Source organism: Brienomyrus brachyistius, chromosome 2, assembly GCF_023856365.1.
Source record: "Brienomyrus brachyistius isolate T26 chromosome 2, BBRACH_0.4, whole genome shotgun sequence".
Taxonomy (NCBI): domain Eukaryota; kingdom Metazoa; phylum Chordata; class Actinopteri; order Osteoglossiformes; family Mormyridae; genus Brienomyrus; species Brienomyrus brachyistius.
In genome coordinates, this window is record NC_064534.1 from 27,411,459 (window position 1) to 27,429,172 (window position 17,714).

Below are 17,714 nucleotides of genomic sequence, written 5' to 3' on the forward strand. Positions count from 1 at the left end.
TGGTATGTTGCTGTGATCGGCATATTCGGCCTGACATGTTGCTGTGATCAGTATATTCGGAAAATCGATGCATCATTGCATTTGAAAAGCTTTTGTGTGGCACAGCAACAAATAGCGGCTCATTTTCTGACTCATTGCTGTGTCGGTCCTGCACTTTTCCTCAGAAGTCAGAAGCCTCCAGAACAGTCTGTACTTCATCTTAGGTTACAGGCGCCAGGTCCACGGACAACTAATTACATGAGCGAGAAGGAGGAGCATGCTGGATTTGTGTGTTTCTAGCTCAAACTTGTTCTCTGCCTAAAATTATTTATGCAGATTTTCAAGACAGGCTGTCACTCATAATGGTCATCAAATTTTTCTTTTGTGGTTGGCTATAGTGCGAATGCATTAGGCCAGCAATAACAACCCAGTGTTTACTCAAGCCCTGAAAATGTACTTTAAACCGCATATTCAGCTTGAAAATATACTGAGTATATTTCCAGCCCCATTACTACAGGAATGGCCAGTCGTCTAAAAGATAGTACCTACATTGGAGCCTGTCCCAAACACATCAACCCAGAGAAGATCCCTTTGTCTCACAGACTCATTATGATAGAGCCAAGTTTACAAATTCAGTAGAACAATAAGAAAGAAAACAAAAAACACAGGCCTCAGCGCTGAAGTGCTTGGGATCTGTCCGTGAGGACCTGTACATGAGGACCTGTATGTAAGGACCTGTACCTGAAGACCTGTACATGAGGACCTGTACCTAAGGACCTGTACGTGAAGACCTATACGTGAGGACCTGTATGTAAGGACCTGTACCTGAAGACCTGTACATGAGGACCTGTACGTGAAGACCTATACGTGAGGACCTGTATGTAAGGACATGTACCTGAAGACCTGTACATGAGGACCTGTACCTAAGGACCTGTATGTGAAGACCTATACGTGAGGACCTGTATGTAAGGACCTGTACCTGAAGACCTGTACATGAGGACCTGTACCTAAGGACCTGTACGTGAAGACCTATACGTGAGGACCTGTATGTAAGGACCTGTACCTGAAGACCTATACGTGAGGACCTGTATGTAAGGACCTGTACCTGAAGACCTGTACGTGAGGACCTGTACCTAAGGACCTGTATGTAAGGACCTGTACCTGAAGACCTATACGTGAGGACCTGTATGTAAGGACCTGTACCTGAAGACCTGTACGTGAGGACCTGTACCTAAGGACCTGTATGTAAGGACCTGTACGTGAGGACCTGTATGTAAGGACCTGTACGTGAGGACCTGTACGTAAGGACCTGTACGTGAGGACCTGTACGTGAGGACCTGTACCTAAGGACCTGTATGTAAGGACCTGTACGTGAGGACCTGTATGTGAGGACCTGTACGTAAGGACCTGTACATGAGGACCTGTACATAAGGACCTGTACGTGAGGACCTGTACCTAAGCACCTGTACGTGAGGACCTGTACGTGAGAACCTGTAGACCACCTGAAGCAGACACATAAGCCCACAACCATATTCAAGGTGACAAGTCAAGTTCAGTTTGTAAAGTTTTCAAAAGTCCTACTGGAACTAATTGAAAATACTTTACTTCCCATCTACAGTTACACACCCTGTTAAATTGTGTCTGAATTGGCAGGAAAAAAAGCAGCGACCCAGCAGAAAAAACAGTCAGTCCATTTACCAGTTACTCTCCCTGTAATTCACATACATTTTGCCTGCTTCTCCTGCTTGCTTGTAGGTAAGTTAAAATGACGGGAAAGTTGACCACATCTGCAGAACGGTTTTTTGTTATTCTTAAAGCACTGCACAGAGTAATGTTTTATGTGCCAGGTCACAATGTTGTCAGTAATGAAGTCATTTCTCTGCGAATTCTGAATTAAATAGCCAAAAATCAAATATATTCCCCATTCCAAACTTTAAAAAATATCTAAATTTGGAAGCTATATTACACATGCTAATCAGATCTTACAATAGAAGTAAACTGAGTATGTGACCTCAGTGTTTCAAAATGATGGGTTGTTTTTTAAACAGACTGAAAAGTGAGCTTGAACATCAATATACTCATACACTTCACCCCTTAATCAGCAGGGTAATAAAGAAATAGTGAACTGAGAGTAACTGCCATTGCATTCTCTCAGCATGTAAGTATTTTGGGATGCTCTGAATCAACTGCAGATTTTCACTTCAGAATGAGAACATAGAGGAGTAAATGGGAGTGTGTGGATAGTAAAGGAACAGTCTTAAGAGTCATCTCTGTGCAGCGGGAGTGTAGACATTCACATTCAGGCTAGAGCCAGGTGAGATTAGATAGACGGTGGTGTTCCCGTCCTTGACAAGGCAGCCTGCCAGTGTGCCTGAGCACGCAAAACGAACCTCGCCCTGCCCCACAACTATCCTCAGGCTGGTTGCTCCAGAAGGTACATAGTGTCCACATGAAAGCTGACACGTTTCGCAGTGAACCCAGACTGCCGGACTGCGCGACCAGAACAGAGCGTTGTCTGTGACGGCAGAGGCCAGTGTAAACACCGGCCTGCAGTTACACAGAGCAGAACCTGTTTATAAGTCTGCCTCCAGGATGAAATCCACAGTATTTACTCACCTTGGCAACAGCATCTTTGTGCATTGACCGCAGTCTTGTTTATCATCTTAACCAATCCATTGCAGTGTGGTTGTTTTTCCCAAAACTGCTTTCCTACAGAATGGGGATCTTTTCATGACTACCCCAAAAACAGCATTATTCATCATTTTGGGTTACTATCAAAATCAAACATAGCTGCCCTCTATTAGTAATCCTTGATGAAAACAAATATAGTTTGCCTGCAAGACTCAATATTATTTTTACTAAAGTTTGATAAAACGTTCAATAAAACATTGTGTGTGGCTCTGTGGGTTTGGAATGTGCGTCTGTGATCAGAAGGTCACTGGTCCGAATCCTGTGGCGAGGCCCCAACAGCTCCTGGGACTGTGTGACCCTGCTGTTTGATCTTCATGTCATCTTTATGTCTTTAGCATTACGCTGCTTCAGAGAAAAGAGTCTGCTAAAGTAAATGTAAAACCACTGCTAAAATGTACAGGTTCTAATACCTGTACATACCAATGCTTTATAAATACCAATGCTTTATAAAGCGAAAAGTGGATCGGAACTTGTGATCTGGCTCGGGTGGAGAAAATACTCCCAGTGCTAGATGAGCTGAAGCACTAGGATTGCTGAGCCCCTGGTGGTGATCTCAGGAACAGTGCAGCTGTGCCACTGCAAAGAAGATACAGGCAGCAGAGTGGCAGAAGGAAACAGGCCAGGGGCATGGAAAAGGAGCAGGCAGAACCCAGAAAGGACAGCACCACCGTGAAGGGGCTGGCCTAGGGGAGCAACTGGTGAAGACCACAGCAAAGGACATCTAGTGCGGCCAGAACAGCTCAAGCCAGCAAACCAGTGCCAGCGGTCTGGGCAACCAGATCACAGTACCAGAAGCTCAGCCCCATGAGGAGACAATGGGTTCCTGCTGCCCCATTCAGCTGGTACAGTCAAGCAGCCTGGCGACCATCTCCAAGTATAAAGGGAGGGCCTTTGGGAAAGGTCCAGCTGGAGCTCCCTCTCTGGTGCATTCAGTGATCAGAAGAGAGCACTACACTACAAGCTCTGCTGGACATGCGAGCAGAGGCTATACAGTGCCATCTCTATATCGCAGCACCTTCCACTCTGGACCAGGTGCTGGTAGATGTGGAGAGAATGAAGGTCTTCCTTGCTCCCTGTCAAACCCCTTTCAGCAGTCAGGCTTGTTGAGCCTCTGACATGCAGCACTGAGATGAAGAGCTGCAGGGCTGTTACTTACTCTGGCTCTGCAATCTCCTTTGTCCTCACAGGGTTACTACCAGGGACTCACCAGGGGTCTCTCAGGTGGAGTTGAGAGAGGGGCAATTACTGCGTGCTGCACGTATGCAGTTAGGGTCGAAAGACCCTTAAAGGGGGGGCTGTGCAATGCATGGTACTATGGGAGTGGGCAAGCATGTATACTCACCACCCTTCCCCTCATCCCATGTGACCATTTTACACATAAGAACGGTCCCACTGTGAGCCGGACTCACAGGTTAAAGAGGTAACATACAATTATTATAATCACCCATTATGCGCAGGTGTGTCACTAGAGATATATGAAAAGGGGGCTAAGCCTTTATTGGGGGGTATGATGGAAATGGTCCACCTTATTTAAACTAATTAGTGTACATTTATTTGGGGGGGGGGGCTAAAAACATTTTAGGGGGGCTGATGCCCCCATAAAATAGGCATAATTACACCCCTGCTCAGGTCTATTCAATCTTATTGGACACTTGAAAAGAGCCCCTACCCCAACCCGGTGACTGGAGTACATAACGAGACCCACCAACACAAACTCATACACAAGTGTAAGTGCTATACAGAGCTTTCATTAAACAGACAGAGAGCACACAGGATCCACAATCGGAGTTTCTGGCTGAACATCCAATTATGGGATGGTGGAGATCTGCTCTGAAGCCGTCCGTAAAACGAACCTGATGTCATGAAAAGAAATATTAACGAGATCAAAAAAGCAAAAGCATGGTGGCTAACTGTGTTAGCATCTTACATACTTGGAACCAGGCTATTGTGCTGCAAGTATGGTATTACTCAAAACCACAGTCCGAACTGAAGTATTACCCAAAACCACAGTCCGAACTCAAGTATTACCCAAAACCATACTGTAGTTCGAACTATGGAAGTATTTACGTTGGTCATCTACATTGTTGTGAAAATATTGTGAAACGAAGTGGTTCAAATCAGACACGGCTGTAAAACACGGGGTAAAGTGTGATGCTGTCCATGCACAGATGTGCAAGTTACAATGCAAGTGGCTCCAAATGCTGAGTGAATCACTGGCCACCCAAAGTCAGGGACAGACGGACACGGAAAAGCAAGGTTGCCAACTCCCACGCATCTGGCGTGACACTCACAGTGTCGGACTGTCATCTTACGGAAAATCTATGGTATTCCATTATAAACCTAAAATTAGCTTCATCAGAAGCGTTGGGGTAGTTTGCAAACAGACTATAATGAAAGGTAATGAAACTCCTGCGTACATGTAAATGCAGACTTATCTCGAATTGAAAATCTCACTCCAGCCAGGGGATTAAAGTTGGCGACCATGGGAAAAGAGAGTGCGTCTGTCTTTGTGTTTAACTGTGTTTTTAAAATGTTGAATATTTGAATGTGATCATGCATGCAAAATACTGGTTTATTTCTTTGAGATACAGTATACTGGGATTTATTATTGGGCTAGTTTCAGGTTCCGCTGGGCGGATTTTAAGCAAACCTTGGGCTGGAGATTTTTGCTAGACCTGGCGACACTGAAGAAAGACTTAAGCTCATAGCTTTAGCCATGTGAAACGCTGCGCATTTGAGAGCTATTCACGACGTAAAGGTATTTAGGCCTCTTTAATCTTATGAAAGGGACAAAAAATTAAGACCCTTGTAAACTAAATGTAATACATTTTAATGAAATTCAGTACTTTTAAGGTCTTATTTTGAGAATATAAAATTAAATGTTTTTTCATTTTAAAAAACGTTAATACGTTCAAGACCCCGCGGGTACCCTGATTAAAATAGCAACATTACATTTATATGATATATTACCAAATACCCTAAAATTTAAAAATCAGTTTGTGATGTTAGTAGTCATCCAGTTGTAGTGATAACTTGCAGTCCTTCAACTTAAGCTAATCCTGGAAATCAGACATTTTCAATGCGTAGGACAGCTAGGCACCTGAAAAATATATATTTTTCATATCAGTCTATGTTATTACAGTATAATTCAGGTCGTTATTTCTTTACATCAATGCATTATGTTTGCTTAAAACGCAATTTAACCCGTATTTTTTATATTGAAAAAGGAAACCCTAATTAGGTTACTGGTGTTTCTGCTGGAAGCACTTACATTTGGTATGTTCTATAGTGGATGGCAACGCTCCAGCTATTCATTGACTATATTTTGCAGTTTGATATGTGAAACATCTGTGCATTCGTTGCTTGTTGGGGTTAGGGACAATTAACAGATCTGTTTATGCTGAGTGATCCTTAGACTTAATTGTCTGCTCATTTACAGCAATTCAGTTGTTTATTCATTGAGCTAGATATGGAACTTTACTGTTTTTTTAAGTTTGCGACTGACATAATTGGGCTTTTAAAATTGAGTCACCTTCTTTGATATGTGTATGTTTGTCTTGATTTCTGACTAGTACTACTGTATGTTGTTCTGTTTAAGATTGGAGGATGTAATGCTCGTTATGTGCAGGTGCCTTTAAGACACTCCTCTTTAACCATGAGCAATATACTCGCGAGAGTGGGGAGAGGGTCGTCAGGCAGAGCAACGAGTGTAAGGAAGCAGGACTCGAAAAGGCTGGTTGTGGCCCCTTCTCTTCCACTACTCTCCCAGAATGAGTTACCATCTGACCCGCCAAGTAACACTGCGTGTGTAGGATTCTTGTGACCGTGAGTATGCGTGTTTGGTTTGTGCTAAATAAATGTGCCCACCTCTGGGAAGTGACCGACTCCCATGTGGATTAGCCTTATTTAGCTGCTAGCTGCTACACCGCCCCGGATCAAGAAGTGCACCACAGGCTCCGGGCAAGAAGAAGCGTTACAACTGGCGCCCGAACATTGTTCCGTTCCAGTCCTGTGACTGGATTTTTTTTAATCTAATAATAATAATAATAATAATAATAATAATAATAATAATAATATAATAATAAATAATTAAAAAGAAAAAAAAGACTGAAGGGTCACGTACGAACTTCGGCCCACCTGCAGCACTGTGTGTTATTAGAGTTTTGACTGGACTGTTAGGGTTGCTGACGGAGTCATGGATCCAGCGTTGTGGCCTGACTCGCTGCAGCTCACGCTGGGACATGAGCCACCCCAACAACGTGCTCCGAGCATGGAGGAGCAGGTACGATCTCTAAAAGCTGAAGTGACATTACTGCAAGAATGTTTGCGTGATTCCCTGAGCCTGCAGAAAACTGTGATGGATCAGTGGGACAAAACTATCGTGGATGCGCCGCCCAGGCCAGCTATTCCGGAACAGCATGCAGCTTCTGTTCAACTCCTGACACACATACAGACACAGCGAACCCACCAGTCCCATGTGACCCGGTGGCCCCTCCAAGCCCCATCGCAAGGGCGACTTCTTTGTTCCCTGCATTTGATGCCAGTATGCTGAGCATGTCCAGGGCGCTTGCCTCTGTTCTCCACCAGTCAAAATTCGAACCCCCTGTCTTTATGGGGCTAGGTGAAGTTCAGCCTGAAAAGTGTTTCAATCAGTTAACCGCTGCTGGAGCTGAACGATACTGAGATTCTCGCTGAATTGCCCTTGTATCTGACCAGGGAGCCAGAAAAATGGTATAGTGTGCTTAAAACACATGTCTTCATGGTTCAAATTCTGTGACTTGTTCAGGAAAGTGTTTTTGCCTTGGGACAATCAAGGGTATCCCATTTAGAGGGGTATCCTAGACTGTGTGCAGCGGGATGATGAACCTCTCCCCACTTTCGTGGCTCACATGCTCAATGAGTTCGGCGAGCTGAGGAGCCCTACACCTGAACAGGAGCAAATCATTCTAATTTGTAAACAAACACTTGAGATATACAGAGTTGCACTGTATAGCACACCTGTTCGCTCAGTGAGGGACCTCCTCATGCGTGTGCATGAGCTCCAATCAGTCTTGGGTCCATTGAGTCAGAGCTCACCCACCCCATCGAGAGAAAGGAAGCCCCCAGTGGGGATATATTGCTTCAAGTGCTCTAGACTGGGTGCACCTCACATAACTGTCCACATTGTTCCCAGCCCACCCACCCTGCACTTTCTGATGGCAGGTCTTGGTCAGGCTGCAACAGTAGTCATCGTGACAGTCCGAACTTCACCCAGACAAACCGGCTGACTGGTGATCCGTTGACCAGCAGTGATAGACCACCCCCTATTGGACGGCGGGGAAATGCCAGAGGAGGGAGGATGGACCTTGGAGGCGTGCCTCCTTCCAAAATTTGAATATGTCTCAACAGCCTGCTGTGTCCCCCCAAGAGGAGCACTCCCTTGGACACACAGAGGACATGAATCTTCCTGGAACACACCATTCAGCATCTCGGTTAATTATAGATACTATGCTGTCTTAGTGACCCTTGACACGGGCACATCTCTATCTGCAGTGAGGGTAGATCTTGTGGGAAATAAGGAAAACGATGCTTCTGGACCCAGGTCCTGGTTAGCCCCACCCCTCCACTTAGCCGACAGCACTGCTTACAACCCGTTAGAGGTGACCTGCCTGAGGATTGAACTTCAAGTAGTGAGTCTTTACCATAGGTTTGTGGTGATACCACAGTTGTCCTCCCCCCTGGTCCTTGGCATGGACTTTATGCAACGTGTCTCGATTAGCATCCACATCCCATCCAGAACTGTAATGATTAATGACAACAGACCGCTGTTCATGGATGTGGATGACCTGGATGGATATTTGGAGTCAGAATTGATGGACGTAAGTATTTTGTGCCTCCAGGCAGCTAGTGCCCTTCCCAAGAAAGTGGAAGAAGCCTACCTGAGCATGCAGCAAAAATCATCACTGCTGGACGTCCTGCAGGAATTTAATGATCTTTTTGATGGACATCTTAGTCACACCAGGCTAGCAGAGCATGGGTGATCGACACGGGTGATGCTAGACCTATCCACCTTCCCCTGTACTGAACTTCCCCAGCTAAAAAGGCCATTATAGAGAACTAGATCCAGATAATGCTTAATGAAGGGATAAGTGAGCCAGCCTCAGGACCATGGGTTGTCGTTGTAATGAAGCCATGGGGAGAGCACAGATTCTGCGTCGATTATTGCGGACTGAACCAGCTCACAGTGAGGGACTCTTATCCCCTCCCCAGGATCGATGAATCGTTGGACTTTCTGGGGAGAGGTAAATTCATTACCACCCTCAACCTCACATGAGGGTATTGGCAAATGGCGGTGGAAGAAGAATCGAGGCCGAAGACGCCGTTTGCCTCTCATTGCGGTTTGTTTCGGTTCCGGGTGTTGCCATTTGGACTGTGCAATGCCCTTGAAAATGAATAAGTGGCAGTTTTGCCTGGAAGAACTTAGCTTTCTTGGCCCTCATGTCACACTGGGGGGCATTTCCCCGAATGAAGACAAGATAAGGGCCGTGGTGTACTTTAAAGCCCCTGCTAATGTGAAAAAGGTGCAACAATTTCTGGGTCTTACAAGCTATTTTCGGCATTTCATTCAGAGTTACGCCCACCTAGCCGAACCTTTGGTTGCCTTGACACGGTCCGATGTGGCTTTCATCTGGGACAACAGTTGCCAGAAGGCCATGGACAGCCTGACGTGGCATCTTATTTCGGCCCCCATTCTGCGGTTTCCTGACTTTAACCGCCCTTTTTTTAATTCATGCTTGTGGCTCTGGACACTGGGAAAGAATATCTCGCAGTGATCTTGGCACTGGAGAAGTTTAGGCCATACATTGGGCATAAATTTGTCTTATTCGTAAATAGTATAAAATAATATATTTCTAATTTAAATAAAAGTCGATCTCTAATACCACAGCTACGAGGCTCTGGCATAGGCCCGAATGCCCCAGTGCAGGCCTGGGGGTTGGATGAAGTATCTAACTACAATTGTTTATTAAGCGGGATAATGTGCCGTAGCTTTAACGGTTGTATGACAAATTTGCATAAATTTTTAAACCAATACGATTTAACGAATACAACAATTTAGTTGTATTTTGTTATTTAAAATAAAACTAAGTTGCACCTATTTTATTATTAGTTTAATAGCTGTAGGAACTAGTGAGCGGTATTTAGCAACATACATCAAAAACATCTTCAAGATTCCAATACGGAAGGTAACCGACAAAGTTTTCAGACATATTTCATGAAACAAGATATCGCGAGAAGAGCGTTCGATTAGGAGATGGCGCCTTCAGTAGTCCTTGGATAGGAACTATAGTGAGCGGTATTTAGCTACGTACTTCAAAAACATTTTTAAAACTTTGTTAGACTAATACCTTAGTTATTTTTTATAATTTAAGGGATAAAAAAAACATTTGTAGCGTTTGTCCATGTGTTATTTTAAGTAAATGCGTTATTTTCTAACGGTAAAAGCCCTGTCATGTTTTAGGTACGAAATTATATGGTCTTAGCATTATATGCACTAGCAACTGTCTCAGCCCCGGATAGAAACTATTAAGCAGCATTTAGTGACAAGTATCAAAAATACATTTTTAAAAACTTTAGCAGAATAAAGCCTTAGTTATTTTAATAAGTTTTTTTTCACTAAATCTTTGTTCATGCTCATGCGCACAAACACACACACACCGGAGGTCGGGTGGCTTCAGAGTTTAACTTTAGGTTGGTGATCGCGATGTGTGACCAAACCCCAAAGGACCCTAACTTAGTCATCCACTATGTAGCGAGACCAGAAAGTGCCTATATGCCCCATTTAACCGCTGGTCTTTATTTATTTCTTATTTTTTAAAACTTTGACAGAATAAAGACTTAGTTATTTTAATTAACACTTTTTTTCAGTAAATGTTTGTTTACGCTTTTGTGCACAAACACACACACACCGGTGGTCAGAGGGGCTTTAGAGTTTAATTTTAGGTCTGTGAAATTATAGGACTGCGATGTGTTCTTTTTTTGGCAGGAATGCTTTCCTCTTCACATCCATCCATCTCTTTCCTTTGTTGTTCCGGATTTTTTTTCCCGCTGTCGACACTATCCTCGCGACAACTGGCACCCAGGCTACTACAGGTGGCAGTTCTCGCGAGGTTACCGACAGAGTTCAGTTTGGAGAGGTAGAGGAATTTATATATATATATATATATATATATATATATATATATATATATATATATTATAATTGGGGAGATTAACGGGAAAATACTAATACGGGAGGACGGCGGGAAAGAGGAGTAAAATACGGTAGTTTCCCGGCCAAAGCGGGAGACTTGACAGCTATGAATTTATTGCTACTATTTATCAGTAATATGCCTGTGCTGGACCTGTGCCCGGGGAGAGTAACATAAGTCAAATGTGAAGTTACCGTGTAGGTATAAGTGGGGTACTTTTGAGGAAGTTAAGGAATGTCAGTATTTTATTTCTTTAATTTAACTTTATGCACCTCTTGGTATTCAGATGCGTAAAACCTGACTTATTTAGTATTTGCAGAATATTAAAACCGAACTTGCCTACTGTATCCTTAAACTGTAAAGTATGACTGGACCATAAGTGCGTGACTTCAGTAAATCATTTTGATATTTAGTTACTGACCACACACTCATTAAAGCTTAATTAGAACGGGACGGCAGCACACAAAGGAGTCCAGTGTGAGTACTACCGCGTCAGCTTTAGGATAAATATAGGTAAGAATGGCACTACAGAGATTCTTACCTCTGTTCTGTTAACACAGTACATTTGCAAAAATGGTTTAATGCCCCTCATCTCCCACCCCCCAAAAAAGTCCGAGATTCCCAGATTTTCACAATTCAAAGGTGGCAAGCCTGCTCATCCTATCTGCTGAGCCCAGAAACTCTGCAAAAGGAAACTAAGTTCTATCCAAAAGCTCATGACCATAGAATATGGTAGGAGTGCATAAATAGACCAATAACTTTGCCATATTATTGACATAATTATTTCTCTAAATGATTTAAAAAATGCCCCGACCAAGTAACTTCTATAATTCATGTCCGGTTTATCGTTTGCTCATTTTTTTCTATGTTGGATTCACACGAGATGCGCATTCATTCATATAAAGCAATGATACATAAATGCATACACACATACCAAAGCAGTCATTATAATCGATCAAGTTTTTGTTTGTCTAGTATTTGTATTTCTATACCAGCTAGCTTCGCCGTCTTAGATTATCCTACTTGATACACATTTCCTCTTCTGGACACACATATGAAATATAAGTCTAGGACCTGACGTTAAAGCGGAAGCGTGCGTGCAGCGCGACGTCTTTCTACTTCCTGTCACTACATGTGGCGTGTCGCGTTATGATAACTGTGGCTGGTTTTTTTTTGTAAATTTTAACAAAGTTTAATCAATAGAGACATTTTACTGTAACGATGGGAAAATTAAATGTTGTTCTTTTAAGATATCTTTCCAGAGATGACTTCCGGGTCCTAACTGCTGTACGTATTCCAAATTTATTCTTCTTAACTACCTTTAAGACTCATCATTTGGGTTAGTTGGTTATTTCATGCCAAATTATCGACATGATATTTTTGTGTTTTTTCTTCTCGATGTTGCTTTGTAGGTTGAAATGGGTATGAAGAATCACGAAATAGTACCAGTAAGTCTTATCGCTTCTATAGCGAGTCTCAGACACGGCGGATGCAATAAAATCCTACGGGAACTTGTGAAACACAAGCTGATGGCATTTGAACGTACAAAAAGTAAGAGTGACACCCTTAATTAACATACGCTATTTTTATGACTTCGTACTTATACTTTTCTGGGAACATCGTGCTATAAATACCCCTGAAAGCTTATTTGTTATTTCTCTCTCTTTAGCTGTGCAAGGATACCGTTTGAACTATGGAGGCTATGACTACTTGGCTTTGAAAACATTGTCTTCCAGAGATGTACTGGCATCTGTGGGCAACCAAATGGGTGTGGGCAAAGAGTCAGGTAAGCCTGTACTAGAGATGTATCAATACAGCAGTCAGACGATCTATCATTATTATGCTTTAAACCTTTACATCGATTTAATAATTTATTACAGTGGCGTGAAACACCGGCACAATGTTTTATTTTCTAAATGTTTTTCCAACACATCCTTATTAAATATGCCTACGCTAGTTTAGCCTATGCTAAGTACATGTTTATGTAGCATATGCAAAGTGCACTGCGATGCAATAATGCAGTGAAGCGTCTACCTTTGAAACTTGAGGTCCCGCGTTTAATTTTCCCTGTCTTTCTATATATATATATATATATATATATATATATATGTATATATATATATATATATATTTATTTTCACATTTGCAGTTTTAAAACAGAGAAAAAGAAATGCATAGTTTATGCAGCTGGGTAAGCTAGTACTTACATTATTTCAATTTTGTAGTGTTAGGTAGTGCTGGGCGATATAACCTCAAATTATGAACCAAGATACCTCTTCTTTTTCCATTTCAATCTAAAGGTTTGTTAACACATTGCAGCCAAAAACAAATTGTGGCCGCACTTATGACATCTTTGGTCTTTTAAATTTCGACCTATGGTCGTCTTTGGTCTTTTAAATTTCATTTCAAGCACGCACTGGTCACATGGCATGAACATCAGTAATTCAGCTGTACTGTAACTAGGTCTTTCATTCCAGATATCTACATCGTTGCCAATTCAGAGGGGGAACAGTTTGCTTTGAAACTTCACAGACTGGGTCGGACGTCATTCCGGAACCTGAGGAACAAACGGGACTACCACAAACACAGAAGCAAAATGTCTTGGCTCTACCTTTCTCGTCTCTCTGCCATGAAGGAGTATGCCTACATGAAGGTCTGTAGAAACGCTAAGGAGATAAGTAAGAAATAAGTATGGCTTTTACTCCATGTGAGAGCTAAATCTATAGTTGGCAGAGTAGCTCAGTGGTTAACACTGTAGCCTCACATCTCTTGGGTTCTCACCTCCCACTTTGTATATGTGGAGTTTATATTTTCTTTGTGTTTGTATATATGTATGGAAAACATTGCCTTAGCTGAAATAGTGTATAAATTGCTCATGTCGGTTCAATAAGGGTGCAAAGGATCACAAAATTCAGTTTGAATTGTATCATGGTTTTTGAGTAACGGATCAGATCATTTTTAAATTTTTTTTTTAGATTTTGTCGTATCAAGTTATTTTTCTCGTGATCTCAACGTAGTCCAAGTTGTTTTCTTGAGATCACGAAATACCAAGGTGTCATCTTGGGAAAAGAGAACCTGTAATTAGACACGCAAGCAGCATTTGTCAAGAGAAGGAGGGAAGTGGATTCCACTAAAATGCCATGGCTAATGCTTTTGAATCTGTGCATTAAGTGGGAATTCTCCCCTGTATTAAGAAATGAATTTCATGCCCTGAATGCATGTCCTGTATGGACTTCAGTGTCATTGCGATTTAGAGAATCATTACTTTATAAACCTCAGGGGTCACCTACGGCCCTTTCTTCATCTGAGTGAGCCCTGTGATTTCGCAATATTCTTCCTTATGATGTTTCTGCAAGTGCCTAATTAGATTTGTCGTATTAAACAACGCTCTATTGCAGACATAAAACCAGACATGTTTCTAGCACTTTTCAAATCCTGTTTGAAACTTGAAGGAGAAAAGGCTATAGGACTGATTCAGTTTCTCTCATGCACAGCCGTTGACAACCTGTATTGTTAGCCAACCAGATATTGTTGGTTGCTGTGGGTTTTTAAGCCATATTTATATCATCGTTACATTTTAACTGTCACTTCCTGGCGTAGGCTCCAGGCTCTCCATGGCTCTGTGGTAAATGATGGATGGATGTTTTATTTAACTCCTGTGTCAAACCATTGTAGTGTTTACATTCTTCATTTCGCCTTGTGCTTTGTTTTTCACATTGTGCCCTTACACAGCTGGTTATTTCATGAAGCAGTTCAGGTGCTGCTCAGTTCACATGATTTTAGATGTGTCCCCCATTCAGCAGTCTTTCACCGCAGGCCCACAGTGCTGGGGAAAATGGAATGTATTTTGAATTTGATTGATACAGTCATGTGATTGATAGTTTCCATTTGATTCCATATAATGAAAGTTGAGGCACCTTGTGCAGTGGAATGTAAACGCACCTGGTTTTATTTCCAACAGGCCCTGTATGACAGAGGATTTCCTGTTCCTAAAGCAGTGGATTACAACAGGCATGCTGTCGTGATGGAACTCATTAATGGCTATCCCTTGTGAGTACACACTTCCTGTCTGGACCTCTGAGTTTATTTGGGCACGAGTTGTGTTTTGGTTTTCCAGCAAAAATGCAGAAACGTGTGTCAATATTTCCATTAGTTTTATTGTGACATTCTCTTGAATTTATATAATGTTGAAAGTAGGGCTGTGTGATATGATAATGCATATTGGACGATGAAATGAGAACATCTGTTTCATATTATGCTCTATCGTTTACTGTATGCTGTCGCAAACGACACTGTTTACGGCAACATTTTTTCATCATTTGGATGACAGTTTTTCAAGGTTACATGCATGTGGTAGTTTTTTTTTACATACATGTGGTAGTTTTTATTGAACTTTGTCTTCTGTGGGTTACAAATAATCGGCAAATATGCACCATAATCCATAAATAAATAAATATGTCTATGCATTGTGTAAAATCATATCCACAAAAACAGAGCGATTATTTTTTAAATTTATTTAATAAATTTTTTTTTTATTTATATTTTTTGCACGTGTTTTGCACATTTGTTGATCGCGTTACATTTGTGACGTCCCTCCTATTCATTTGTGAATTTTTGTATATTTTATACCACTATGCCCCTAAGAGGTCTGGGTAGGAAAATATTTTTTAAAATAATTTTGTGTTGGCTTGCAATAAGCTGTGATCCCACTACACTTGCCCACTTACTGTTTGCTTCAACGTGACGGCATGGATAAACCTAATAATACAGACATGTCCTGTAAAGTGTTTTAAGCATTAAGCTATGGGGTACAATGTATACCATGTAAGTTTAATATTGTGTGATTTATACATATTTCTTAATAATTGCATGGAGTCCATTCACCACCAGTGACTTTAAGCAAGACAGCTGCACTGTTGAACCTGAAGTGTATGCATACAAACACCGAAAGGTATCACATGAACTTCACGTGAAAGATATTACAGCCGGAAAATTGCATATGAAGCTAAATTTACCGTGGTGTTGTAGTTGAGGTTTAAACTTGAACACACTTCCTGGAATATTTCAGTATAGATCTGCATATCCACATACATCATTACGTGAGAATCCCAGGGAGGTATACCCAAAAGTGGGTTTGGGTTTAAACCTTAACTAAGACGCATGGTACAGTTACCTTTACATTCCTTTTTCCGGCTGTAATATCTTTCTACGAAAGCAAGCAACACCCCTTGGTTTTCCAGATTTCTTTACAGGCGAATTTGAGTAAATATTTCAACATTGTGTGTGCACTTCATCTTCAGTAGTCTAGCTGTCTTGTTTACAGTCAGTGACGGTGAATGGACATAGTGGAATTATTAATGAATATGTTTAAAAACACATATATGAAAGTTGCATAGTGTGCATTGTCCCCCATAGTTGAAATGCTTAAGTACATTTAACTGGACATGTCTGTATCGTTTAGGTTTATGCTTATTACTTCATTAATTCTATCTTTTGTACTTTAAATGGACAGACTACAGTTATTAGTAACAGAAAAGTATTGCAAGGGAGCACAAAAAATACTTTCCCACCCAGACTTCTTAAGGTCTCTTTATATCACAGCTGATCTGTAGAAAAAAACGAAATCACATCACTATCCACAAATATGTATTTTTATTTGTATTATGTAAAATCATATCTACAAAAATATGAAGAGATTTGTACACGTGAAAAGGGACTTGCATATTTGTGGATTGTGTTACATTTGTGACCTCACTCTTTTTTTGTGGATTTTTGTCCAATTCCTACCACAACAGGTCTGTAGAAAAAAATCCATAAATACAAAGTGCAGCTGTAATATATATCATTATCGGGATATGAGAATTTGCAGCCCTAGTTGGAAACGAAAATGTTTACAAAGTAATTCCAATTTTTCTAACTCTATATTTCTTATATCTGAACTAGAATTCTGCAATTTGTGGCAGATCTCTTAATTCACATTGTTGTTGTTAATCATTTCTAGCATGCAAATTTACTGCAACTTCCAATGTAAATTCACAGATGTCAAGTGCATGAAGTGGAAGATCCAGCTAACTTGTATAGTGAAGTAATGGATTTGATCGTGAAACTGGCCAATCATGGCCTCATCCATGGAGATTTCAATGAGTTCAATCTCATGCTGGATGACAAAGACCACATCACAATGATCGACTTTCCTCAGATGGTCTCTACGTCACATCAGAATGCTGAATGGTGATGGCATTTCAGGACATATCCCTCATGCATATGTTCATTTCATGACATGTCTAAGATTGAATTTTTGCTAAAGTTGCCATTTTTTATTTCCTAGGTATTTTGATCGGGATGTCAAATGTATAAGAGATTTCTTCATCAAGAGATTTAATTATGAAAGTGAGCTTTATCCCACTTTTAAAGACATCAGGTAGTGTAATTATGTTTTTTTTTTTTTTTTTGTACGTATGCATGAATTTATGCATTATCCTGAGGTTCATGACAGTTTAAAGTTTGTTTAGATGCTGTAATATCTCAAATTTTGTAATTGTAAGTAACGGTTTATAGCTTTGGTTTTCTTATTGATCATTGAATTTCGTGATTGAAGTGTTGCATATTGCATACAGCTGGTATCCAGCCCTGGTGCCAGAACAATTTTGCCAAACTGGTTCTAACACGATTTAACTCACCAAAGGTAATACTGATAATACTGCTGTGACAATGTTAAAACAGCAACTGACAGTCGCTTGTTCAAGCAAATGAAAAACTGACCTGTCAGAACCATGAGCAGCTCAATCAACATGAAGTCTGTTTTTACATAGTAAA

At 41.2% G+C, this 17,714-nt stretch overlaps 1 protein-coding gene across 2 annotated transcripts in view; it reads left to right on the forward strand.

Annotated features, from left to right (window-relative positions):
- Nucleotides 1-17,714, forward strand: part of riok2 (RIO kinase 2 (yeast)) — a 399,097-nt gene that overhangs the window by 379,370 nt on the left and 2,013 nt on the right. Inside the window, exons 2-8 of one of the 2 annotated variants that reach the window (XM_048978725.1) lie at nt 12,114-12,185; nt 12,311-12,449; nt 12,568-12,684; nt 13,376-13,551; nt 14,860-14,948; nt 16,938-17,129; nt 17,227-17,319. In XM_048978725.1, the coding sequence (XP_048834682.1) occupies nt 12,120-12,185; nt 12,311-12,449; nt 12,568-12,684; nt 13,376-13,551; nt 14,860-14,948; nt 16,938-17,129; nt 17,227-17,319 (872 nt within the window). In that variant the 5' untranslated portion in view covers nt 12,114-12,119. Of the gene's footprint in view, nt 1-11,955; nt 12,186-12,310; nt 12,450-12,567; nt 12,685-13,375; nt 13,552-14,859; nt 14,949-16,937; nt 17,130-17,226; nt 17,320-17,714 lie in introns of those variants that run through there. The other variant, XM_048978715.1, reaches the window with a different exon arrangement.